The sequence below is a fragment of the Marmota flaviventris genome, chromosome 4 (assembly GCF_047511675.1).
Source record: "Marmota flaviventris isolate mMarFla1 chromosome 4, mMarFla1.hap1, whole genome shotgun sequence".
Lineage (NCBI taxonomy): Eukaryota > Metazoa > Chordata > Mammalia > Rodentia > Sciuridae > Marmota > Marmota flaviventris.
Window position 1 is genome coordinate 7,875,323 of NC_092501.1, and position 27,040 is coordinate 7,902,362.

Here is a 27,040-nt window from a genome sequence, read left to right on the forward strand (position 1 = left end):
GTGGAGACAGTCTCCTGCATGACAGGCTGGACCCTAGGGGCAGGAGCCAACCAACCTGGTTCTCAGGGAAGACACAGCAGACGAGAGGAGGGGGAGGGGCTCTTTGGTTGCCTGATTGCCTGGGTTTGGTCTGGTCCTGATAAAACATACTTGGGAAGTTTCACTGTTGCCTCCATGTCCCCAGTGTCCCCTCCCCGCCAGACCACAGAGGTCACCAGTGACTGGAAGGGAACACATCCTTCAGCCACTGAGCTGCCTCTCAGGATTCATGCGATCCTCTGGGGATCCTTGTTTCCTCTGGGAGCTGCCCGTCCTCAGAAAGGAATGGGCCAAGGCTGTTCCCTCTGCATCCCGCCCCTTCCTGCTCACAGCCACGTGGAGCAGGAATATCTAGCCACTGTCCTTGAGGCTGTGTGTGTGCACCTGCCAAGTCCCCCTGGCCCTGGCTAAGGGACCCCCGATGACTGTCTGCCTGAGGCCTCGAGGCTGCATTTCTGGGGTGCTCCCGAGGACCCACTTGGTAGGGTTTTTCTCCTCAAGGGGGTTCATTCCTTGAGGAGAAGCAGGCAGGGACCTCAGAGCCCTGGGCCAGGTCCCTCCTCCAGAGGGAACGCAGAGCCCTCTGGGGCTGGAATTTCCTGGGGAATGGCAAAGCTGCAGAAAGCCAAGGGTTTTCGGTGCCTGGGGGTTGCTACTGTAAGCTCCTTGTGCAGAGAGGGGAATGGTTTTCTATTAAGCAGATGAAGTATATTTGTCACTGTAGACCAGAATAGAACATGTGGCCCTCACTGGCACTTCAGTTTGATACTTTTAAGGAATTCTGTGTTGTCACGCGGCCCAGATGGAGATGCTGATTTGATTCTGGCTCCTCTCTGAAGTCTCTTCCCCCACCCCCCACTTTCTTCTTTCATCTGTATAGACCGTATGTTGCCCTTCTTCTTCCAGAGAGGAGGGGACTGTGGAAGGGAGCCTGCAAGCCAGCTGGGAAGGGCTCAGGTTTGGAGTCAATCTCCTGCTCCGTCACCTCCCGCTCCGTCAGTGACCTTGTGCAGACCTCTTCCTCCTGCTGAGCCTCGGTGTCCCCATCTGTAAAATGCTCTTCTTAATAAGCTTTCTGCCCCCTGGGAGACTTTGCCAAGGTGGAGGGCTGGAGTCACTGCAGGAATGCCTGGTGGACTGTGAATCGTGCCACACGTGTTCGCTGTTAGCAACTGGAGCAGTGCTCTGTGACGTGTGGGGCTCAGGGAAGACGCTGGACACGAAAAGATAGAAGCCTTCTTTTGTTCGGGGGTGACCACGGGTCACACACATGGCTTCGTTTCCTCCCTGGAGCTTTCTCTGTGGTGGCACTGTGTCTTCTGCTGAAGAGGGAGCCCAGATGAGTAAGGCAGGTCCCTGGCCATGCAGGGCACAGGGGGTGGGGCACCACACTGGACCAGGCTCTCAGGATGGTGCCCCTGACCACTGTGGTCTCTGCCCAGAGAAGGTGGCTGGGCCCTCCCGACTGTGATCTCAGTACTATTTGCCACTACCACTGGGCACCCTGTTCCCACATGTTGGTCACATCTTGTGAACCTTTATTTTTTGGTAGAACCCCTTATCTCCCTCCCACACCAGGCTCAGTGTCACCAACAGTTGTGCTACAATCTTCCTGAATAACTAAGGTCTTTTGGGCACACTGCTTGTCAGGCTCTTTTGGAAGTGGCCATCTTGTCTGTGGTGGACACTGGCCATGACATTCCCACCCACAGAATCAGGACCGCTGCAATGGTGACACTGAGCAGGTATTGATGTGACCAGGTCTCTGAGTCGGTCCTCTTCCAGCCATTATGAAGTGTCAGTTTTCTGGCTTCTAGACTCTAAAGGGGACACCCAGTTTTGTAACTTTGTTTCAACTTACATGAGAAATGAAAGCTATTCCCAGAGGGCATCACCCAACAATACAACAAAAGAGGATTTCCCTGGGTTGGGCCCAATGTTCCTTGCCATTTCTTGAAGAACTAGGGTTTTCTTGGGAAGCAGGTGACTAGTAATCTGAAATAGCTTCATTAATTGGTACAAGTCACGAGCTGTTTTTGACATTTTAGCTTGCAGTTTAAAGTCTCTTTGATTTAGAGACTCTTATTCTTCGAGTGTCTCTCCTCGTGGATCTGCCCTCCTTTGGCTTTTGTCCTTTTGGCCACCCAGTCATTCATCCAGCCTGTTATGCACAGTCTCTGGCAGTAGACAGTGAGCAGAGCCAGGAGCAGCCCCTGCCTTCTGAGTAGACACGTCATGGAGCCACTGTAATGACGCACACAGGACAGGTGTGTGGAGCTGTGAGGAGGCTACTGGAGCCCCCTGTCATTTTCCCCAAACTATTCCCTAGGCTCTGGGGCCTGGGCCTTGGTTGCTCACAGCTCCTCTCTTCCTGGAGAAATCCTGGTGGAGGCTGCATCTCCCACTTCCCAGATGTCAGTCTGCAGTCAGAGGCAGCCCCTCGTCTCAGATGGGGACAACTGTGTGTGCGGCTTCTGCTCCAGAGCTCCTGGGTGACTAGCCAAGCCAGTCTCAGGCTGAGGAGACCACAGCCTTGCTTGGCCACTTGCCTGGCCTCCCCCTGCTTCTCTCCTTACCTCTCTTCCTTGGTTCCTTACATGCACCCAAACTCCTACATCAGACTCTGCCTGGAAGCAACTGGACCCTCACTGGAGGCTATCAGAGCCATCAGTGGAGGGTTGGATTTAGGTGGAGAGGTCAGGAAAACCAGCTTAAGGAGGCAAGGCCATGCTGAGACTTGCAGGGGGGCAGGAGCGAGCTAGTTCAGGAGTGAGGGAAAGGGCACTCGGGGAGGCTGAGCAGCACATGCCAGTTCTGGGGGGAGGAGGCATGAGCTGAAGGGTGCCGGGGGCTGTCAGTGGAGCACAGCGCCAGGAGAAGCAGGAGTGCAGCTGGCGGCCTTCTTGGGCCACGGCGGGGTGGCTTTCCAGTAGATGGGCAGCATCATTACCTGCAGGCTCCCAAGCCAGGGCCTTGGGGAGATTTAGGTGGGGACAGCCCCCTCTGGGGGAAATGCTGGATTCAGAACTCCAGGGTTTCACTTCCAGCTCCAGCAGCTGTGTGTGGCACGGCCGGGCCTCAGGGGGGGCAAGAGCCTTCTGCAGTCTCATAATCATGACAATGTGCAGGAGCGTAGCTTTCACCAGGTGTGCGTTTAACACGCTGTCATTACCTACAAGATGCCCCAGAGTCCAAGGCACTGTCTCTAGGGACAGGGACACAGAGCTGGAGATGGCTGACGTGCAGGAGAGGACAGTGAGCTCTGACACCCCAGGTGGCTCTGACATGTGGAAGTAAAGGAATCTTTCTCTTTTTAGGGAAAAATAGCAACAGAAAAGGCAGAAGAAGCAAGAGTCTGGACAAGACTGCCAGTGACGACCACAGTGTCCCCGCGCCAGGAGAAGTTGTCAGAGAAAGTAAGTGAGTCTCTTGGAGAGCCCCTCCCCGTCGGTGAGCTGGGCAGGGTAGGCACAGGCCCCTGCTGCTGCAGCCTGAGCATGAGGAGCCACCGAGGTGGTGAAGACACTCATGTCCCAGCTCCCAGCCTGATTTTCGGATCGGTTCATGCAGGTCATTTCTGACTCTCCTGGGGCCCTTGGTGCTCTCCCGCCTCTTCCCCCTCCCCAAGACATCACTTCCTTTCTTGTGGGACCTCTTAGCTGCCCACAGCCCTGAATGTGCACTTCTTACCTCCCAACCTGACCCAGGGGCCTTTGGAATCAGAGATCAAGGCTTTTATTTTGACAGTCTGCGGGCTGGCCTGGCGTCTTGCACTATGTGAACACATCAGTCCTGTAACTACTTAGCTCAGGACGTTCCAAGGAGTTAGTTTGAGACTCATGGCCAAGCTCTGATCCACTAGCTGAGTGTTTACTATTATTAACTATCCCATTACTATTATTGCCTCTTTGTTGTTTTGAACTATCATATCCAATATCGCCTTTCTGCTGATACTAGCAATAGCTGCGTTTGTTAAATACTTAAGTAAATTGCCAGGTACTTGGCCTAGTATTTGACGTCTCCCAGTGCACCCTGAGCATTGAGGGTGTTATTATCATTGTTGTTATCCATATTTTGCAAATGAGGAAAGCAACACTGTGTTATGCTGTTTACAGTTGACAAAACAGATTTGAACCCGAAGTTCTCTGACGCTACACGTTTGCTTAGCAGTACTGCTGCTTAAAATAAGCAGAACATCTCACACAGACAGGACTCATCTTCAGCTGCCATGTGAACCCATAAACTGTGTCACACAGTGAGCTGTCACGGAGGGAATTCATATTCCCCCAGGTACAATGTGGGATTTGGCACTGTGTTTCTAAGAACCCACCAGCAAAGAAATCACGGGTAGGACGAACATTCTAAAGTAAAACCAGAAGTCAATAATAAATGGACCCCTGCCCACTGAGAGGACTAGCTGTCAGAAGGCTGTGTTGAGGACCCAGTGTGGCGTGGGGGCTGTGTGTGTTTCTGGGTTTCTCCCAGAGTCTGAACTAACTGGGTGGTGATGGCCTCAGCCTGAGTGAGCCTGGGGTGCTGACTTTCTGTCCTTCCATCCAAACAGGTTGGTAAAATGCTTGCTCACAAACGCTGCAGGGCTGAGGTGGCTTTGAGCTCGGCCTTAGTAGTGCCCTGGTTCTGGCCACTGTTAAGAGCTGGGTCAGGTTGTTCTTCACTACCTTGTTTATTCTAATGCTTTCACATATATCTATTGCAGATGTTTAGTAGTTTCAGCAGAGGGATTGGTTTGAACGCTGTTAGTTCTTCATGCTGAGAATTGAAGTTATTAAAATTTGGGGAGACATTTTGAGAAAGATTTTTGAAGGCCCATTTTTCTCCTTCTCTTTTCTTACTGATGTCTGAAGTTGCCTCCTTTTCTGACACCCCCACTCCTGCCCCTGGATCATTAGGGGTTATTTTCCTGACCTGGCCTCATGGTTTTATTAGGATAGGATCACTCACTTCAAAGGCGGCCACCGTGGCTCTGATTTTAGTCTGAAAATTCTTCTTTAAAAAATATAAGATTGAGGAGAGCCTGGGAGGGGACGAGCAGCTGGGATGTCCCTGATGTGCAGCTGTGGAAGAGAGCTGGGTGACGATGCTCTGGGGAGTGTGTGTGGGGTGGCATAGCAGTTAGCGACAGGCCTGGAGTCAGGCAGCTGCACCCGTGGGGTGGTGCTGAGCACGACAGGGTCTCAGGTGCACAGCTGGGCATTCTCAGGACAGCGTCAACCTCCTCTCTGAATCTCCTCAGGCCACTCTGGGGGTGTCTTGATAGAGATGTGGCAGAAGGCTGGGGGAGTGCAGATGTTCACTACATCAAGTTCAAGATGGTGGACAGTACAGATGGCCACTACATCAAGTTCAGGGTGATGGACAGTGCAGATGGCCAGTATATCAAGTTCAAGGTGGTGGGCAGTGCAGGCGTCCATGATGTCATGTCCAAGGCAGTTTCCAGTGCAGATCTTAACCACATCGAGTTGTGTGGTGGATGGCATTGAAGGCTTGTCTCAGTTGTGGAAGTCACCTTGGTGAGCTCTAGTGTTGTGGGAGAGAACAGGAATCTGGCTGTCGCTATAACTAAGGAGCAGCTGTTGTGTCAGGGCCCCACCTGCATTCTAGATGTTGTTCTGTAATGATGTACAGGGTTGGTTACCTTACTGGTCTACTTCATCTCTCTATATCCACACTCTTTGCCATGTAATTTTTCAGTTCCCTTCTTAACAGATGAAAGCCCCTTGACTTTGGGCTGGTCCATGGGCTTGTTTAGGCCAATAGAATGAGGAGAAGGGACCGTGTGCCAGTGCTGAGCTGAGACTTCAGAGGTGTTGCTGGTTGCCAAATATACACATATGTCACTGGTCCAAGGAGGCAGAGCAGGGAGTGGAACAGATGTGGACCCTGTCTGTAGATTACAGCCATTGCACTGAGCCCAGCTGATCAACAAGACACTTGAGAAAGAAATGCTTGTTGTGTGCCATTAAGAATTTTTAATAGTTTGTTACACAGCAATAGCTGACTAGTACAACAGAGATAAAGAATATCCTTGATTGTTTAGTGTTCCACCAATTGAATATTCCATCATTTAATCATCTAATGATGGACATTTATGTTGTTTCCAATCTTTTGCTACTATAAACAGTGTTGTAGTGAAATTACCATATGCCATGCCATTTACCATGTATAGCTTGCAAAATGATTTCCTACTTGGCAATGGCTGGACCCATTTCTGGCCTCTGCTTTCCTTTTTCCAGCCAGATGGAAGGGTGTTTCTCACAGATGTCCTGTGGTTTAAGCCTCTGCTTGTACATCCTTTCTCTAGGGACTTGGACCAGTGGCTGAGCAGGTGGTTGAGAGGACAGCTTTTGGGATCGGGTTCTATGCTTCTTGGCTGTGAGACTCTGGATAAGTTATTAACTTTGCTCTGGCTCAGTTTCTGCCTCTGTAAAGTGGAGATAATATCTTCTTTAGTGGCATCCTGTGAAGATTATACGGTGTCTGCCGAGTGTAGCACATGTAGGACACACTAAGATCTTAGCAAAGTTTGCTGATTTTGATTGCTATCTTGGGATTTTTTTTTGTATTCCTTGGAAGAGAGTTCAGGAAAGTTTTATAAAATATCAAATTGTAAATATGTTATTGGTTAAGAGGCAAAATTGAGGACATTACGTAAGAACTTATATAACCACCTAAAATGTAACCCTTAAAAATATAAAATTCATTCTTATGGGTCATGCAAAATCTGCTGGTGGTAGACCCTATCTGGCTCTCCCGAGGATGTGGTTTGTAGCCCTGCCTCAGAATGAGTGTTTGGCAAGTGCTGCCTCCAGAGAACCTCCCTGGCACATCTCTCTTTCACACTCCTGTGCCTTTTTCTCATTGTCTCATAGTGATTCCTATGTGTGGCTCTTTGATTCTGAGAGAGTATGAATGCTCAAGTGTAGGGCTCCTACAGACCTGTCATGGGGTGCACTCACTATTGGTAGTAGCACTTGGAAAGAATGGCACACCTATTTATTGGGCACATGCAGTGTGCCAGAACTAACACTTCAGTGTTCAGGACAAAGACTTGGGTGTTTGTTCCAGACAGGGGTACAGGAGACAGAATCCATGTCTTGGTAGCACACATGGGTGGCACGAGAAGACTTTGTTCTCTAGGGAGTCTATGTGTTTCAAAGTGGGTTTTGGGGAGGTGATTAAGTCATGAAGGGCAAGTCCTCATGAGTGGGATTAGTGCCTCTATAAAAGAGATTCCCCCAAAGCACCCTAGCTCCTTCCACCAGTGTGGATGCAGGGAGAAAATGGCTGGTGCATGTCAATCAGAAAACAGGCCTTTCCTGGACACTGTATCTGCTGGTGGCTTGATCTTGAACTTTTCAGCCTCCATAACTGTGGGAAGCAAACTTCTGTTGCTTATAAGCCACATAATCTGTGGTATGCAGGTAGAGCAATGTGAGTGGAACAAGAGAGTGCTCCAACAGGAAGATGATACTCTACAGTGCTGCCTCTGTCTGTTGGATATCAAGTGGTCACTTACATATGAGTGATTTCAGGCTCATTACTCCACTTATCACTACTTCATTTTTCTACCCATGCATGAAACACTCCAATCTCTACATTACTCTGACTTTCTAACAGATCTTTATATCTGGTAGTTTTTCTCCTCCTCCCTCCTCCTCCTCCTCCTCCTCCTCCTCTTCTTCTTCTCCCCTCTCTTCCTTCTTTTAGTTATTCTTGACCCACTGTGTGCACATGTATGTAGAACCACACAAGCATACATTTATGTCATCTAGTCAAATCCTACAAAAACTCTTGAAATTTTGGTTAAATTTTCATTAATTTTACAAATCAATTTGGAGAGAATAAACATATTTATAACATTGAATCTTCTAATCCATGAACATGGTATATCTCCTCAGTTGTTATATCTTCTTTCCTATTGCTCATAATTTTTTTTCTATAGATCATGTGCATTTTTAATAGATTTATCCCTAGATACTTGCTATTTTGTGATGCTTTTAATTTTAACTTTCCAACTTTTTATTGCTAGGATACAGACATATAGTTGATTTTTGTATGTTGATTTTATATCCAGCAACCTTACTAAACTGTTATTCTTTATAAAAATACATTATTTTGGATTTGGGTGCAAAATTATAAGATGAACTAAATAATGACAATTTTGGTTTTTCTTTCCATTCCTTGAATCTTTTATTTATTTTTCTTTGCTGTATTGGTCAAGATCCCACTTCAGAAAGAATAGCTTTTTCCTTTTGGATTTAATTTCTACCTTTAAATATTTAGTTTTCTTCACATGTGTCCTTATTTTAAATATTTAAAAACCTATAATATCTTTTAATTTTTTAACTTTATCATATCTTTTTTTTTTTTGGTTGATGTTGTTAAGTAAAGGCCGAGTCTCTTGGGCTATAGTTAAGAGGAGTAATTTCTGGGAAAAGTATTTTCCAGCTATTACATGAAACCATTTTCAAAGCTGCATTATTTCTCTGCGTCCTTTGGATGATGTACCCTTTTCATCTTCTCTTGAGACATTTTTATTCCCCACGACTGCGCATTGGTGTTTGTTCTTTACTCATCTTTGACTGCGTCAAGATACACTCTGATTTCCTCCACTGGGGGGCAGTCTAAGGCTTTTCTCAGAGGTACAGATGTTGCCCAGGTCGTCCCCCCACCCAGTCCCAGGACAGCACTGACCCTGGTTTCTGGCAGCCTTTTATCTTTCCGCTGGTTTTCTTCTGAGAGGCCAAGTTGGTTTCCCACTGTGAGCCCTTAAACACCGTGATCCCGATAGGACACTGGGAAGATCTGTAATCACCTGTGTTTTTGTGACAATGTTCTTCTTGTCTCCTCTTGTGGGCACTGCCTTCCCCCTACTTTCTGTCCAGCTGTTTTCTGAGAATTTCTGATATGGATATTTCTACAAAGTTCCTTGGGTGGAGAGGTAAGCTCCTGGCCATTCCAGAAAGCCACATGTGGGCTTTTATAGACAGCGTCTAATTTTCTAGTTGCTGCAGACCCTGGATTTGCTGGAGGCACTCATAGCAAGAGAGGGATGAAAGGTTTTTTGCCCCTCCTTGGGAAGCCCTATTTTCCCCTAACCGTCTCCATCTGACTCACACGTGGTGACTGTTAGTCCACATCTGGCGTTAGGTTGAAGCCCTGTCGGGAGACTTTCCTATTTTATTTCTCCATGTGTTTTGGGGCAAGTCTGGGGGAGGTTGCAAAATTTTAAATGAGAATTCCCCAAAGTCTGTGAACAACCAGTGGTTTTATGAGATATGTTAAATAATCTTGAACATAGTGTAAGAGAGTTTTTCCTTTTAAATCCTCTTTTAAAAATGCAACTTTTTGTCCCCCTGAAATAATTACAGAACCACGGGAAGTTGCAAAAAGATTTTGGGGAGAAGAATCGCATACAGCCTTTACTCTCCCCCTTTAGCGCTGACATTTTGCACAATTGTGGTACAATAACAGAATTGAGAAATTGGCATTGGTACAAGCTGCGAAGCGTGATCTGACTTCATCAGCTGTGCGTGTGCCGGTGTGCCTGAGTGCAGTCCTGTGCAGGTTCCTGGAAAGACCACTGTCCCACCAAAGCACCCTTGTGCTCCTGCTTGGTAGCCGCATGTCCCCCACCTTGTTCCTAACTCCTGCAACCACTTATCTGTTTTCTTCTCTATAATTTTTTTTGTTCTTAGACAATAAGATATATGGTAACTTTTGAAATAGCCTTTTTTTTTATATTCAACATAATTCTCTTTTATGCCTTCTGAATTGGAAAAACGGGTTTGGTCTGTAATCAGTATGATGTTGTAGTTAGGAAAAGCTGAGGCCTTTTTAAAATTTGTTGAAGTGTAACATGTATACAGAAGATTATAGAAATCATATGGAATCGTCATAGAAATGAATTGTCCTAGACTCCACTTGCACATTGTGTGAATGAGCCATTAAACTATGGCTTAGAAGGAGGAGGAACCAGCAATACCTCTGGAGTCTCCCGCTGCCCCAGCTTGGCACTGCCCAGCTTCTCCTCAGAGATCCCCACCATTAGAGATGACCCCCCCTGGGTGAACTTGGCGGTGTTCATCATATACTCTTGAACCAGACTTCTTTTGCTCAGCTTTGTGTTTTGGAGATTCGCCCTATTGTGGTGCATTGATTCACAGTATTCTCTTGCAAGACTGAGCTTGTCATTCATTTTCATATTGATAGACATTGGGGTTGTTTTCAGTGTCGGGCTATTACACATGGTGCAGTTAGGGTCATTCTTGTGCCAGCCTTCAGGTGCATGTGTGAATGCATTTATGTTGGGTATTTCCTCCAGTGGAATTGCTGGGTCCTAGGGTGTGAGTATTTACCTTTAGTTAGTATTGCTAGAGATTTTTTCTGATTGATTAGACCAGTTAATACTCCTACCAGCAGTGAATGAGAGTCCAGTTGCTTCTTTTCTTTGGAGGCCCACATTTGGTATTATCAGTTTTTAAGATTTTATTTGTACTGGGAGCTGTGTACTGGGAGCTGTGTACTGCTATGCCACATTGGTCTTAAATGGCATTTTCTTGCCATCAGGCTGACTTCTTTTGTGACTACTCATCCAGGTCTTTTGCTCATTTACTCATTTATAGGAGGGTTTTCTGTTTATTTGCTTTCCCTAAAAAAAAGCTGCAGATATGAGTTCCTTGTTGGATATGTGCTTTGCAAGTATCTTCTCCCACTCCTCGGCTTACCTTTTCACTCTAGCAATGGCGTCTTTTAAATAAAAGATGTTCTTAAATTTAAAATGTGAATTTTAAATTTAAAAAAATCATTAATGTTTTATGATTAGTGCTTTTTTCTTTATTTAAGTATTTCTTGCCTCCCCCAAGATCTTGAGGACTTTTCCTAAGTCACCTTCTAGTGATAAAATTTCCTTTTACATTCCTGTGTTTCCATTAACATTAAAACAAAGACCAGCTCAGAGATTTCCCAACACCCTGAGAGGCCTGTGCCCTGTCTGACAGTCAGGAGCCACTCAAACACCATCCCACGCACCAGGAAGCTGCCTCCGTGCGCCTCATTCATCAAAGGGAATGTCAAGTTCAGAAAGGGGAAGGAAGGCATTCCATAAATCACAGCTATTCCACTTATAGGTAACAATGGAAGCAAAAAGTTCAGGAGGGCTGGGAATTATAACTAGGAGCCTGTCCCTTGCCCCTAGAAATTCCCTGCTCCATTTCCAGCAGGCAGCCACTGCAGGCTGCAAGGACCGGGACCCTGAGCTCCCCTCTGCCAATTTGGTGACAATTGTCCCAGCTCCAGTGCCCTTTTCCTGGTGTGACCCAACAACAACCAAGCAATTAGCATTTGTAGTATAGTTTGGAGTTTTCAAGTCAAACAGGGGGCATAAGGCTATATGAGATCCGTGTTGCACTTGATTTTCAGGTTCTAACTCAGACACTTAGTAGCTGCTAAGCTCAGCTTAGTCTCCCTGAGTTTCCGTTTGTTCCTGAGGGGAATGGAATGATGTGCCCATGTCTTATGGTCATTATGAAGATTTATTCTTATGAATTAGGGAAGAAACTTCCAGAGGGCCTGGAGGTTGTTTGCACATTACTCTAATGGCCTCCAAATCACTACCCATTTAGCTATTTCTTATGACTCGACCTTCATATAACAGCTTTCCCTCCAACCTGTCTCCACCCTAGCAGAGTTGGGATATTGGGAGTGGAGTGTTGGGACTGGTGCCCCCGATTCCGGACTCACATGCCATGTTCTGACTGTGCCCTGTAGCTTATGGGTCACAAAGACCTCCTTGGTATTAAAGATGATGCACACACCCAGTTGGCTCAAGTGCTGATGTACACATGGGGTGATTTAGGTGGTAGTAGGGACCACTGCCAAGTGTCTGCAGTGCAGAGGATGCTAGCAGGGGACAGACCTAATGAAGCATGGGGTGGACAAGGTGGGGTGAGGCAGGGCCTCACCCTACTCAACAGAGGTGTTGGGAGAGAGCCCCACTTGCTTTAAGAGAAACTATGTTCATCCTTGATGACTGTCACTCTCTTTTCTCCAAATTGTGACACATCTCAGATCTTAAATAATATATTCCTGAAATGTTTGTTCACACCTTTCTGCTCACCCACATGCTTCTCAGGATTAGAGCCTTTTTCTTCCTAGAAGCAATGGAAACGTGATTTGATGGTAAAAGACATGACTGCTTGTTTTTCTAGATGGTGGGGGAGCTTGCCTGAGGAAGTGGGTGGCACTGCTGGCCCAAATCCTCTGGAGAGCCGGTCCTGGTGCCAGGGAAGGGGCTCTCCCTCAGCCTGGCTGGGAGCTTAGCAGAATACTGACGAGGGCTGAATTGCTGTGAATGAGACTCCCATTTATTTCAAGCATTCTTTAAGCCTAATAATTCTCTCATGGCTTGACATAATAATAGAAATATGTTATAGTTCATCCAAGATTTGTCTTTTACTTTCTGCTTATAGATGTTTAAATTGCCTTGAAACCCCCTTTTTCCTTCTTCATTCTGCTTGATCATTAATGCACCTGTCTTCCTTAGCTTTGTGTCCTGAAGGTTGAAGGAAAGGCCACCTTGTTGAAAGGCAGTGTTGTGATTGGCAGGTCCTTGGCCAAGGACAGATGTTTCTTTGAGAATTTAAACTAAAGGAATCCTTAAGTTCTTGTTCCAAATCTGTGTTGTGTTTGGAGTCCTTGGCTGGCAGGGTCCTCACTTCTTGCTGTCCCCAGGGTTTATCTGCCTGTCTCTGGCACGTTATCCCAGCACACTATCTCAGAAAGGTCTATGCTTATGATGGGAGGGTCATTTTCTGAGTGCTCCTATGTCTAAAATGCCCTTAATTGTCTTGATTGTGGACTGGTAGTTGGTTGGTAATGGAGCCCAGATTCCAGTTCATTTGTTCTCAAGCCTTCGATGCAGGAACTGCAGTGAGGAGTCTTGTTAGTTTGATGACTGTGCTTGGTCCTCTCCCGGAGTCACAGGAGGACCAGCTGGGTCCTCCTGGATTTCTGGTTCTGCAGACATGGAGGTGTCCTTGAAGCTGTTCTTCCTTGCTCTGGATTTGGCGTGGCTGCTCTTGCTCCAGAGAAGCAGGCTTTGTAGCTGTGCTGTTAGCAGCTGTCCCCCACTGTGTCTGGGGCCTGGGGTCCAGAGCGCAGCCCATCTTTGGCTTTGCTGTGTCTAGGCCTGAGGCAAGGCAGGGCATCTGGGTGGGAGGGTGTGTGGAGGAGGCTTCCCTCCTGGCTGCTTGGAAGCAAAGAGGGAGGAAGAAGCAGGGGTCAGACATAGTCCCTAAGGACATACCAGGGACCCACTCCCTTCCACCAGCTCACCTGAAGTTTGTGCCCCTCCTGGTAGGGCATTCAGCCATGAATCCACCACAGGTCAGAGCCCTTGTAATCCTGTTGCTTCCCCAAGGCCCCACACCTCTGAAGTATTTTGTTAACATTTGGGACTAAGGACTTGCCACCTATGTTCACCAGACCCACATATCTCTAGCCTGAGGGTGAAAGGGCACAGCCTAGTAAGGAAGGGGGCTGTGGTGACTAGGTTACTAGGTGATCAGCCTTGGGTGGTTCTGGGTACTTGCTGCATGGTCATCCCTTATTGCACGGCGGCCTCTCTCTGGCTCACTGCATGGCTCCCATTTGCTGCGTGGCCCCATTCCTGTGGCCCCTTCTCTTCCTATATACCTCTCCCCAGGCACATTGCAAGACCCCCATTCACATGTTGCCCCATTCACATCTCCCCCACTCACATCCCCCCAGTCACATCCCCCCTTGCTGCACGACCCTCTCAGAGAAGCTCTTTAGAGCACCAGTGCTCACCGGAAGCTGCCCTGTCTTCTTGCAGTGCCCAGTAGGTGGACAGCCACACCTCACCTGCGGCTCCTGCTCCTCACCATGGCAGGACCTGTCCCTCTGCCTCCCATGCACAGTGCAGATGGCAAATGAACAGTTCCTGGTCCAGGAAGTCTCCTCCCAGCGGGTGTCGGCAGGGCCAGGGAGCCGAGTGGCATCATGTGTCAGCCGGAGCTCTGAGGCCGGCAGGCTTGTCTCTGGTGACCCGCCTCAGCTCTCGGGGCCTGGGTTTCCTTTTCTGAGAACTCAAGGAAGGCCTGGTGGTGTCTGGGGTCCTGGCCGGCAAGTGCCCACGGAAGGCCTGCTGGCTGTCCTCTTGCCAGCCCTGCAGCCCCCTGGGACCAGCAGGCTTTTCCCTGAGGGGAGTCATGTTGGATGTTCAGGTGCCCCACATCTCCTGGGGGCCCTGGGATCCTGGGGCACCTTCTCAGTGGCGACCCACATGACTATTTGCATTTACCCCGTTCGTTTGGAGCTGTCTAACTTTGTAGGGATGGGTTGGTTCACTCCTACTTGGGAGTTTTGTGGGCTTCGCCAAGTCAGGTGCTAAGGTGGAGGCACCACTGGAGACTTGGATTCCAGCACAGTGGCAGGTCTGCAGGTGAGCACACCCGATGCAAGCAGTTGTGTGGGTCACGGCTGAGCAAGAAGTGCCCCGGGATCTCAGGGCACCCCAGGGGATGTGGGGCATCTGTACATCGAGGAGGAGTCCCATTGGAAAAGACCTGCTGGTCTCAGGGGGCTGGAGAGCCTGGCAAGATGACGGCCACCCAGTGCTCTGCAGGTAAGAATGACAGCTCCAACGGGTGAGGCCTGTGGCTCAGCCCCCGCTGCTGTTAGTACTCCCATGTGTAGGGATGATGGGCTGAACTTGGACGATCACCAGGGTCTGCCCAAGCACTGGCGTTTTATTCCAGGGGCAAAGGGTACTAGTAGCTGTTTTCAAACTTGTCAGAACAGACGACAATAGAGTCTTTCTATTTTGGAGTCCTCTTCATTAGCATGCACAACGCGGAGGCTAGAGTTACTGAAGCAAAATCAACAACTTCTGATTAATTTGCAGAGCTCAACCATGGGATCCTTCTGAAATTGTTACCCAATGCTGCTGCCTGACTGAGTCACCTTGTGGAAGGGCCCTTAATTGGGAACAGGCTCAGACAGCAGCAGGGACAGCTACAGAGAAGGAATACCAGGGCTGAAGCACCAGAAAGCAGGTGGTGGCAAGAGACAAGAGCGTTGACAGTCGCGGTGACCCTATCTGTCTAGAAACACCGTGTGCCGGCAGCGAGGGCTCAGAGGGAAGGGAAAAGCACATAGCCACCTTTAGAAAACCAGGAAGGTTTCTTGCAGCAGCTGGCCTTGTTTATAACGCGCCTTGTTCTTCCAGGTTGCCCGCCTCTTGGTCTGGAGACCCTAAAGATCACAGACTTCCAGCTCCACGCCTCCACGGCGAAGCGCTACGGCCTGGGAGCGCATCGAGGGAGACTCAACATCCAGGTACCAGCCCTTCCGGTGCATTCTGCTTGCAACTCCGATGGCTCCAGTCACAGATGCGGCCAGGGTTCACTGAGCCCACCATGCATGGCATTTCAAATGTGTTAGTCTGCGCTCTCCCGACAAATGCGGCATCGCTGCGTAAATCTCACTGTGCAGAGAGCACGCTGAGATGCAGAGAGGGCGTGTCTTCTTCAAAGATGGCCTTTGGTAGAAGTGAGGTCCCTGGCACCTAGACCAGGTGGGTCTGCCTCCCTCTTGAGCTTGTCCCTCCACAGGCCCTCTGTCTGGGAGGAGCTGGAGCAAAGCGAGACAGGCCTAGGGGCCTGCTTGTGGCTGAGGCGTGGGGCAGGGAGGTGGTGGCACTGCTCCTCCTTGGCTCCCTGCCAATCTCTATCTCTTCTCATCTCCACTGTGTCCACCTCCTCCAGGCTGTTCAGTGACCTCAAAGGTCCCTCGAGGTTGAATCCTTAGTGCTTCCTGGGGCTGGGTGCGTCCCGCCTTTCTTTCTTCCCTGAGGCTCCAGGGCCACTGTGACCTTGGCCCTCCATACTGTCAAGTGTCCCTCTCAAGTGATGGCCCCCACACTTTACACACCACATGGTTCTCGACTCCACACCTTTCCTCAGGTGGGTTCCTCTGCCTGGAACCCCTTTGCCTCTCACAGTAGAAATCCCCGCTGATCCCTGCTGTCCCTGCTCCAACAACTCTTGTGGCCTCTTAAGTCAACCCACATGTATCCCCTCCCAGTGTGGCGGTTGGAGGCCTCACTGGGCGAGGTCAAGGTGTGGGTGGGCCGGTTCCTTCTGGAGGCTCCAGGAGCATGTGTTTCCTTCCCTGTCCCAGCACCCCAAGGCCGACCTGCTCCTGGCTTGCGGCCTTTCTTTCCTGGGAGCCTGCAGGGTGGGCCGAGTCCTTGGGAGCTGCTTTCTCTCTGCTTCTCTCTTCTATTTCACTTTTGAGGACCCTGTCGATTATGCTGGGCCTGTCCAGATGCCCCAGGACCCTCTCCCTCCCCTTCTGCAACCCAGATCCCACCTGTAGTCTCCATTCCTCCTTGCCACGTAGCCTGACATGTGCACGGGACATGGGCCTCTTGGGGGACATGATTTTGCCCACCTCTCTCCGGTGCCGTTCCCCCACCCTGGCTCCCGCTGGTCAGCTCTTCTCAGTATAGCGTCTGATCTGTCCTGCCCCGTGTTGCTCTCTCCTGTTCCACATTTCATTTCTCTTTCCCCGTCCGCTCCGTAACTGTGTGCAGGTCCCGAAGCCTTATGCACAAGTGCCGTCTTGCTCAGGTCCTTCCATCCCTGCTACACTCAGGCTAGTGGCTTCTAAGTGGCAGTGTGGACCCCTAGGTCATTGTAAGTGTGCTGTGCCAGAGGCCCCTTCCCAGGGAGTGCAGGGGCTCAGGGTTTTCTAAGACTTGAGCCCATCCAGATTGGTTTAGAAATACTCTTTTAAAAAAAAAAAAAACTGTGAAGAAACGTTTGGTTATATACAACTGGAAACTACAAAAAAAAATAAAATTAAAATAAAAACAACAACAACAAAAACTCCTGTATTTTACACAGGAACTCTGAAAAGAGTTTGACCAGAAGTTCCCGCTGTCAATCCCCAGGCACCTGGGGTGCCTCCAAAGGGGAACCAGAGTCAGACCCAAGGGGTTAGACCCACATGGGAGCGTGGGGCTGTTTTGTGTATCGACAAGGGGGGCTCATCTGATGCCTTCGATGCTTTCTCTACAAATGAAGTTATCCTTTAAATAAAAGAGTCTATGTTTATCCATGCTGTCTGCCATCAATGGCAAGGCCCTGTTGACCTTAACTTGTGGGCCTGGAGTGAGAAGGTGGGGTGCTGAGTCCTTCCAGGTGGGAAGGACTGTCCACCAGCAGGCTGGATGGGCAGAGCATGGGAGCAAGCGTGCTGGGGTCAGACCTGCTATGTTTGAGCTTGGCCCGGATGTTCCTCCATGTCGAGACCCTTGGAATGATCACCTCATGTCTCTGAGCCTCAGTTGCCTCATCAGAAAAATGAGCCTCCTGAGCATCCACAGGGTTGATTGAGCAGGGAAACTGGTGATGACAATTCTGAAGCATTTGCTGGGTTACCTCGTTCCTCTGCTGAACACCACTGGTGGCTCCCTGCTATTCTTTCAACAAACTCCCCGTTAGTCCCTGGGTGCCCGAGCCCTCTGGGTCTCCCTGCGTGTGTACCCCTCTCTGAATGTTTCTTTATGGTGTTATCTGAGCCATCCTCCTTGAGAGGGGCCTGGTCTTCAGCTCCTCTCTCCCCAGGTGCCCCAAAATAGTCCCTGCAGCACACACGGAGCACAGAGAATGTGGCCGAGAGCTGGCTGACGTGGGCAGAGTGCCCATGGCCTGCTTCACTGGGCTGTGCAGCAGGCCCCTGGTGGGTGTGTCCTGTCCTCACTTCCTGGCCATCTTACCTCCTCCTTTGTCCTTTACCCATGGGACACAGAGCGCAGGGAGCAACCAGGCTCCCCACCATGACTGAGTCAGCAGAGCCCACTCCCCTGCCCTCCGTCAGGGTGGATGGAAGTCACATTTGTCTTTATGGGGATTTTCCTCTTCAGTGGTAGATTCTTTACCCTGATGTCCCCTCACAAGAATATCTCGAGACCTGCTCTTAGAGTGTGAATGTGCTGCTTTAATGGCCAGGGCGAGGCCACCCATCCCTCAGCCTCTGGACACCACCTGTGCTACCTGGTGTTGACCCCACAGTGTGGAGATGGGCCTGCAGCAGGCTCCGATTCCAACCCCCACAGCAAGTAGACGAGGTTGGGCCCCCGCTGGGGTTTGTACCTCCCCGTCAGCTCCATAAGCTTCGTGATTCCGCTGCCGCAGGTGCACAATTAAAGTCAATCCAAAAATACTTCTCCCCACACATAACGGTTTCAAATGCAACTTAAAAATAACTACATCTTGTCTCACATATGAGTATTTTGTAGGCGTGTCAAGCTAATGGGATTTTAAGTGCGAGAAACAGCAAGGTGTCAGAATTAGAAGTCATATTTTAAATACATATTCTGTAGCGCTCCTGGGACGTGAGCATGTTGAGTGCAGCCCTGCACGGGCCCAGGGCTCTCTGGGCACACAGTGGCCATAGTCCAGGCTGGAGCACACAGAATCACAGGCTGGGAGGCTCCAGTTAGCTGAGTGGCTTTAGTGAGATGCCCACCTCCTTGGAGACTCTGTCACCATCAGGAAAGCACAGGTCCCACCTCTGACTCTGTCCTGGTATTGTGAGGACAAAGAGGAGTAAAGAAGGAGATTTGTCCCCCAGAGGCCTTGTTCATACTCTCAGGGGACCCTTGCAGAGTGCCTCCTCTGGCCAGGCACAGAAAGCCCCTGCTGACTGCCCACCTTCCAGAGGCTTTGATTGTGACAGGGAGACCCTGAGAGGTGTCCACACTGTGCTCAGTACCTGGCTTCATTTATTTCTCAACAGGAGGGACAAGGGTCATTATTATTTCCTCTGACTTACGTAAACCAGACAGGGTGCTCAAGTGACTCAGCTAGGATTTCCCAGGAGGGGTAGATTATGAATCCCAGCAGCTTGAAACCTCCATTTGTTGCCCTGACAGTGCCATAAAGCTGCTTCCCACGGTGGCAGCTGGGGTGTTTCAGCTACAACATCTGGAATTATGGCTTGGCTGTGTTCCTCTCTTTTCTGACAGGGAGCGCATGTAGATGTAGTCATCTGTCCCCTGGCCAGGTGATGAGCCCCTTGCCAATCATGTGCATCCTGCTTTCTTGGGTCTTCCTGCACAGTGTCCATGCAGTGTCTGCACACGTGCTTCACACGGGCTTCGGGACAGTTGCTGCCGTGCATATGGGTTCCATAGCAACAGTGGAGCTGTCCAGAAGGAGGCAGGTCAGCTGTCATTGACACACTTCCTTCTGTGATTGGCAGACGCAGGAATGATGTCATCATGACACACACAAGTAGCATTGGTTCATGTGTGATTTTTGCTACTATAGCCATCTTTTGATGTTGTGGGGGTTTGGTTCCAGCCCCCCACCCCTTGGATTCCAAAATCCATAGCTACTCAAGTCCCTTATGTAAAATAATGGCTGTGTTTGCATGCAACCCACCACATCCTCCCATATATTTTAAACCCTCTCTAGATGACTTGCAATACCCATTACAGTGTAAATGCAGGCTCCATGATTGTTATTCTGCATTGTTTAAGGAGTTATGATAAGAAACATGTACGTGTTCAGCACAAACACAAATCCTGATTCGGAAGGGTTTTGATTCATGGCTGGTGGAATCGGCCGGAGGGCCCAGTGTGCAGTAATGTTGGTGGGACCAAGTCCCAGCCCCTGACCGTGGAGTGCACCAGCCTGGGCGAGTGCAGAGTCTGCAGGGAACAAGGTCCTGCAGGGTCCTCTCACCTCCTGTTCCTCTGACTCAGAGTGGCCATGCGCTGCCTTGTGTTCCGTTCCTTTGTGAGCGTTGTCCTTGTCCCTGCAGCTCCTCAGCTCCACTCTGCCTTCTGCCTCTTCCTCACCTGCCTGTGCGGTTTGTTTGCTTCTCTAAAGCCGAATCCTATCATGATTGCTGCATTCAACCTGTCTGAACTGTGCTAATATTGTTGGAATTGATTGTTTTTGAGTCTTCTGATTATGGAGCTGAGTGGATTTTTGGAAGTTCTGGCTATTACCTGGGTTTCTCCATGAACTTGGTTTTTGTGGTGCAAGATATTGCAGACTGTGACCTTTTACTGAAAAGCATCTGCCACGGTGTAGCAGAAGCACCTCCCTCTTTTGCCCTCATTTTAAGCAGAGGACTTTGAAAGAATCCTCCTAGCTCAGTTACAGCTTCCTTTTTTCCAAGTGGACTTTTACTTGTGTTAATTTAATAATATAAGCTCAGAGAGGACACCAACGTCTTGTGCTCAGGACAAGATAGATTTTCCAGGAATTTCAGGAGAGAGTCAGGCAGGCAGGAAAGTGAAGGCTGTCCTCTCCCTCGGATTACTCTTCCAGTGTGCACAGGACCGTCTATACTCAGTCCTGAGAGGAGGCTTGATCTCACGTAGAAAGCATCAGTGGTCTCTCCTGCTCTGGAAGCCGCAGATTGGAAATTGATATTCTGAGTCTCCCGGAGAGCACGTTGACAATTACCTCTAAATTGCTTGCAGTCACTGTTCAGAGGTAGCCCGGTAGTTAGATGGGTTGTCTAATGGCAGCTCTTCACCTGTCCCGTTCCCAGAGCATCCTCTGAGGACCCTGTGAGACTTTCCATGCTTGTACTCTAAGGCAGGGGGTTCAGAGGTAGCGCCCCCTGCTCAGTGAGGTGTCTCACAACTGCTAGGGGTGCTGGGGCTTCCTTAGCTGGAGATTGCTGAGCTTCCCGCCTCGGCTGTTTTGAAGGGCTGGTTTCTGTCTCCCTTGTAAGTCTTCAAGATTATGGTTGGGAGAGCCCAACCCATGAGCAGAAGCAAAGGAACCCTGACAAGTGCCCGGGGCAGGTATCCCTAGGTTCCTGCCTACAGCTGAGAATGTAAGGAAGCTGGTGCTCGGACCAGAGCTGGGAGGGAGGGGCCTGGGCTTACCGTCCCAAGACGGAAGGTGGCACCACATTCACACCTCCCGCTGTCTCTGTGATGGTCTGGCTGCCATATTGGACACTTGGTGGCCCCCATCTTGAGTGTTAGAGAACGCTCAGTTTGGCCTCACGTTGTTCCTCTTTCCTGAACTGTCTGGAAATAATAGAACCCTCTCTCTCCCTTCCACCCTGGAATCTGCATGGCTTCTCTCTGGTCCTTCCTTTGAGGGACATCTACAGAACATCTGGATGCTGGTGTTGGGACCCAATTCCAGCACTCTGATCTCTTTTCACCTGAGATGAAGGGTAAGCCTTGAAGGTAGCCCATGCCTGTGGCTTCCTGGGTGCCTTCTGTTCCTGATGATAGGAACTCAGTTTTAGAATAGGGAACCAACAGAGTTTTATCCTGCGGTTGAAGTCCATGTGCCTGGGCACAGCCCACACTCGGCCCTGCTGTGCCTGGGGCCCCCTGGCCAAGGTGGCGAGCACGTCTCACCTGGTGGGAAGAACCTGGAGTCATTTTCTCAGCCTGGCCCCTGCAGGTCCTGTGCCTGCCGACGCTGGACCCTGCACCAAGTCCTGGACCCTAAAGCCTGCTGGACCTCCGACCGTCCTGACTCTCTAAGCTCAGCCTCCTTTTGATTTCTGGCTGCACAGACCTGGCTGTGACTCAGCAAGTCCTTCTGAGGGGCTAGCAGGGGCAGGGCTGCGGAGGCAAAGCAGCAGTCATCGTTTTTTTGAGTCTGGGAATGTTGTGTCTTTTCTGATAAAGGGCCTTTGTTCTTCATCTGGCTTCAAGTATTAGGAGACAGTTTGGGTGCCAAAACCCTGGAATTTTTGATATTTGGATTTTTATGAAAATAGCAGGACCAAATGCTTAAAATTGGACTGCCCCGGAAAATCAAAAATGTGTGTTTACCAAAATGATGACAGTGTGCTGCTCTTGTTTCTCGAGAAACTTCCATTGTGAACGCAGGAGCTGCTGGGACAGTACAGTGGAGGTCCAAGGGCCCAGAGCCCGGAGCCTCGACCTTGGTCATGGACTGTGAAGGAACCACAGGTACCTGGCCCAGACGTAGCCCCTGTTCTGCTTACCACGGGAGTTTTTCTTTAGTATGTCACTGAATGTCATGAAATCAGTACTTCATGTAGCCTTCAATATCCCCAGAGGGAAAGCCCTGCTTTAGAGATGCGGAAGCCCAAGTCAGAGGCTGAGGAGCCGCCCTCTCCCACAGCCACTAAGCGCAGAGCTGAGACTCAACACCAAGACCCCTGGGATGGAATGCAGTCCCTCTAGCTTCACATATTTATAACCAACTGATTTTTTAAACAGCAAGAACGTATGTATTGAAGGAAAGCCTCTTTAATAAGTGGTGCTGGGAGAGCGGGATATGCATACACAGAAGAAAGAAAGTAGACCTTTGTCTTTTACCATGTACAAAAATCAACCGAAAAGGCTCAAGAGCTTAAATGTGAGGCCTGGCGCTGTGAAACCACTCGAAGAAAATACAGGGGAAATACTTAAGGACATTGGTCTGGGCAGAGATGTTTTGGGCTATGACCCCAATAGCATAGGCAACAAAAGCAAAAATTGACAAATGGGTTTATATCAAACTAAAAATCTTCTGTTCAGCATAGAGATCCATCAAGAGGGAAGAGATCATCTGCAGAATAGGAGAAAACATTTGCAAACTATTCATCCCCAACAGGATTGCTTTCCAGAATATATAAGGATCTCAAGTAACTCAACAGCAAAACAAAAACAAAAACAACAAACAAAAACCTCCAAACAAATAACCCAATTAAAAATGGAGTGAATGGCCTCAATAGATATTTCTTCAAAGAAGAGACACAAATGACCAGCACATACATGAAACACGCTCACCATCACTGATCAACAGGGAAATGCAAATCAAAACTGCAAAGAGATACTATCTCACCTCAGTGAGAGGGGCTGTTATCAAAAAAGGTAAGCATCAACAGATGCTGGTGAGCATGCAGAAGGGGAGTTCTCATCGCTGTTGGCGGGAATGTAAATTGGTGCAGGTGTTAAGGAAAATAGCATTGGGATTCCTCCAAAAACAACCACATGACCTAGCGGTCTTACTGCTGGATGTGCATACTGAAGGTACCGAAGTCAGCATGTCTAAGAGATATTTGTGCTCTCCTGCTTATTGTGGCACTGTTTATCACAGCCAAGGAGATGGAATCAGCCTGAGTGACCATCTACAGATGAATGGATAAAGAAGTGTGGTACATACTCAGTGGAATAGTATTCAGCCATAAAAAGGATGTTGTTTCCAGAAACATGGATAGAACTGGAGGATGTGTGTTAAATGAAATGAATCAGGCATTCATTTCAAATAGACAAATACTGAAGGAAAGCCTCTTTAATAAGTGGTGCTGGGAAAGCGGGATATGCATATACAGAAGAAAGAAAGTAGACCTTTATCTTTTACCATGTACAAAAATCAACTGAAAAGGCTCAAAAGCTTAAATGTAAGGCCTGGCGCTGTGAAACCACTCGAAGAAAATTCCACAGACAAATACTGCATGATCTTGGAACCTAAAAAGTTGAGGTTGAAGAAGTAGAGAGTAGAATAGTGCTTACCAGAGGCTGGGAAGGGAGTGGGGAAGAGAGAGATGGAGCGAGGATGGTGAACGGGTGCAGGTGTGCTGTCGAATGGGGGAATCATTTCTGATGATCTGTAGCACTGAAAGATGACTATGGTTTTCAACAATTAATTATTTCAAAATAGCTTCTTGAGAGGATTTTAACGCTCCTGGTACAAAGAAATGGTATGTGAAGTTTTAGATTTGCCAATTACCATGATCTGATCCTTGTTCATTGTATATAGGTACTAACATGTCATTCTGGACCCCATAAATAGATGGATAATTACTACATTATACATATACTAAGATTAAATTAAAACCAGTCAATTAAAATTAAAAAGTATATAAAATGAATGTAAGAATAATGTAATAAAATGAGATGATGAAGGGGGTAAAGGAAGAGGCTACAGGAAGTAGAAATCACGATTTCACTGTCGGTAGTAAGAAGTGAAAAGATAGTTTCTAAAAAAAAAAAAATACAGAAATAACTATGCTACATAAAAGGCATGGCTACTAAATCAACCACTAAAAGAGTCAAACCTTTAAACTTTCCAGAGGCAATTTGTACATTGAGCAAAGTAAACATGTCAATTGCTGAAATAAAACAAAAGCTAAAAAATATATATATTATTTATACATAATATATATAATATAATTATATATGTTTTTAAAAAACAAAAGCTAAAAGAAACAATAAAAATAGACAAGGAAAATTGATGACTTAGTGAATATCTGTCAGTGGACTAAATTCACCTAGTAATAGAAGGAAACTGATTTGTCATCAAATGAATGTGACCCCAGGCCACAGCAGAAGTGGACCTCAGAAAAGATGAATCGTGCCTGTACCCACAAGGGCTTCCATTTCTTGGGTGCTTATTTATGCCAGGACTGTGGGAAGTTTTTACCTGTGAAGGTGTCTCCAGCCCAACGGTTCTATCGTGTAGATTCCATTGCTGTCCCTAGTTTAGGGACAGGTAAATGCAATGGGAGACACTCAGACGTGAACTGTGGAGCCAGGAGTTGAACTGGGACAGCGTGGACGGCAAGGGACATTCCACGCGGAGCCGCCTCCCTGGAGTGCAGGGAGCCTGGCCTTTCTTTCCGTGAATTGCTGGTAAGTGAACCCTTGATGGTTTGTTCTGCGAATTCAACTTATCCCACAGTTATCCAATCTTAATGGCCAAAGTGTTTCTCTGATTTTAGTTGAATTGAGTTAGAATGTTGATGTAAAAATATTCTTTAGTTTTTTTTTTCAATTAGTATATTTCTGTCCTTATGTTTCCTTTTATAAAACAATTAACAAATGGTTTATGGAGTATTTAATAGATTTCGTTTTTCAGCATTTTTAATTTCAAGCTTTGGATCTATACTGGTTTTCTGGGCCAATGCAAGGAAATAATTAATATAATTGGTTTTGGGTTTTAAAAATATCTATAAAACCTGCGAGTATTTTTTTTTATCCGACTTGAGTGATGATTGAGGTCTGAATTGGGACAAGGTGTTTTGCTAATTTGCAGAAGGATCAACTGATTTGTACCTGGTCAGTTTTATAGGTTTATCACAAAATTTATCACAGAGATTTATGGAAGGCAGACATTCAGATGGCATTATGGCCATTTGATGGCAGATTAGTTACTTAACTGTACTAATCAGATGTCACATCTAACACTTTTAAGTAACCCTGTCCCCAAAAGTGGTAGCTTGTTAGTAACCTGTAAAGTTTCAGCCATTGCTTCTAAATTTTTTTTTCTCAAAAATATTTTAAAATAAGGATCATTTCATTCTCTGTCTGGATAGCCCTGGGCTACGTCTGCAGAGTAGCAGCTGTAAGTCAATTATCTTAGAATTGCTAAATAGTTACATTCACTTGGATATGACTTTTTAATTTGCTTCCGGATGTTTTTGCATTGCTTCTCATGAAAATGAGACAGGAACAGGGCAGACCAATGGCTTCACTGAAGCAGAGGATTTGGGAATGTACATTTTCTGTACATGTCTGTACATGTAATACAGCAAAACACTTTGAGTAATGCCTAGCACATAGTAGGTTCTCTGTAGACACCTGGAACATCAAAGAAAAACAAAAGGCTTCCTGCCTGCCACTCTGGATAGCTATATATCCCTTCGTTTTACTTTTTGAAATAAAAAAGTTTGTTTATCAGTTTTGTTAGAAAGTAGTTAAAGAAATCCGAGTGTTGAAATAATTAAAACAAAAAACTGGGCCCCTGTCCAATGCGGTCCCCATTCCACACCACCAGTGATGGTCCTCAAGCTCTGTGGATGGGACAACTGCTTTAAACTTTTTATTTCTTTGGGAAATTTTATCTTTATTTTGAAATAATATGAACAGAGTGACATGTAATCATTTGTGAATTTTTGACTATGTCTTTTGGATTCTTACCATGCAGAATAAGGCTGTCAGTTCATTTTTTAATCATTCTCTTGCCCCTCTTTAATGCTGCCAATCAAATTCTATCTTAGTATTTGGGTAGATCCACATTCAAGGTATTTATTATTATAACAGTATAAATATGACTTTTTTTAACTTAATCAAGAAGTATCATACTTTTGAGCCTAGAAAAAGTCATTTCATATTTCTAGACATTTTGTTTTCCTAGGACTACCTTGATTTTTTAAAAAAAAATCTCTCCATACCTTTATAATGACTGGGTCCTGTAAAACACCTGGCAATATAATTTTCTATAAGGTCAAACCTGTTGAACAATTTTTAGTTCTGCTTTTATTTTTTATGTTTCTGTAGGCATCTCCTGAGGAGCCCTTGCCTGCTGCATTCTGAGCAGATTCCTCTTGGGTCTTCTGCATAGATAGCTACTGCCTTGGGACTTCCTTCACCATCATTCTGAGAACTCTCCTATGTTGAAGCTCTTGATTTCTGGATCCCATTGATTCCTCTTTCTTGTTTTCTGCCTTATTTTTGTGGAGTGCATCCTTGAGTAGCTTCATGGAAGTGGTGCATGAATCTATTTTACTATCACAACTGATTGGTTTTGCTGAGCATAAAATTCTAGGGTGAAAAATCTTTTTGAGAATTCAGAATTTTGAAGGCCTGGTCTCTCTAATCTTGCAGCTTCAGATGCTGCTGTTGGGAATTCTGGTACTAACTTTATTCCTCTTTAGTTTTATATGTATTTGCTTTGCTACTTGTTTCTTCTTTGGTAGCTTTTAAAATCTTCCCTTTATTTCTGATATTTTGAAGTTTCATAATGACATGCTGTGTTCTTTTGTTAGCATTTTGGAGACTTAAACCTTTCAGATATGGGAAATGATCTTATAGTTTTTTATTTGGCACATCCCCCCCCCCCCAAGATTCTTCTTGATTTTTTCTCACTGCTTTTCTTTCTTTCCTATTGTCTATTTCTGTGCTTACTTTTTTGTGAGATTTTTCCAATTTTCTCTTTATGGCTTTTAA

General features: G+C 47.4%; 1 protein-coding gene across 1 annotated transcript in view; it reads left to right on the plus strand.

Moving 5' to 3' along the window:
• Positions 1-27,040, plus strand: part of Cpxm2 (carboxypeptidase X, M14 family member 2) — a 95,393-nt gene that overhangs the window by 6,696 nt on the left and 61,657 nt on the right. Inside the window, exons 2-3 of the mRNA XM_027930286.2 lie at positions 3,357-3,455; positions 15,311-15,420. Of these exons, the coding sequence (XP_027786087.1) occupies positions 3,357-3,455; positions 15,311-15,420 (209 nt within the window). The remainder of the gene's footprint in view (positions 1-3,356; positions 3,456-15,310; positions 15,421-27,040) is intronic.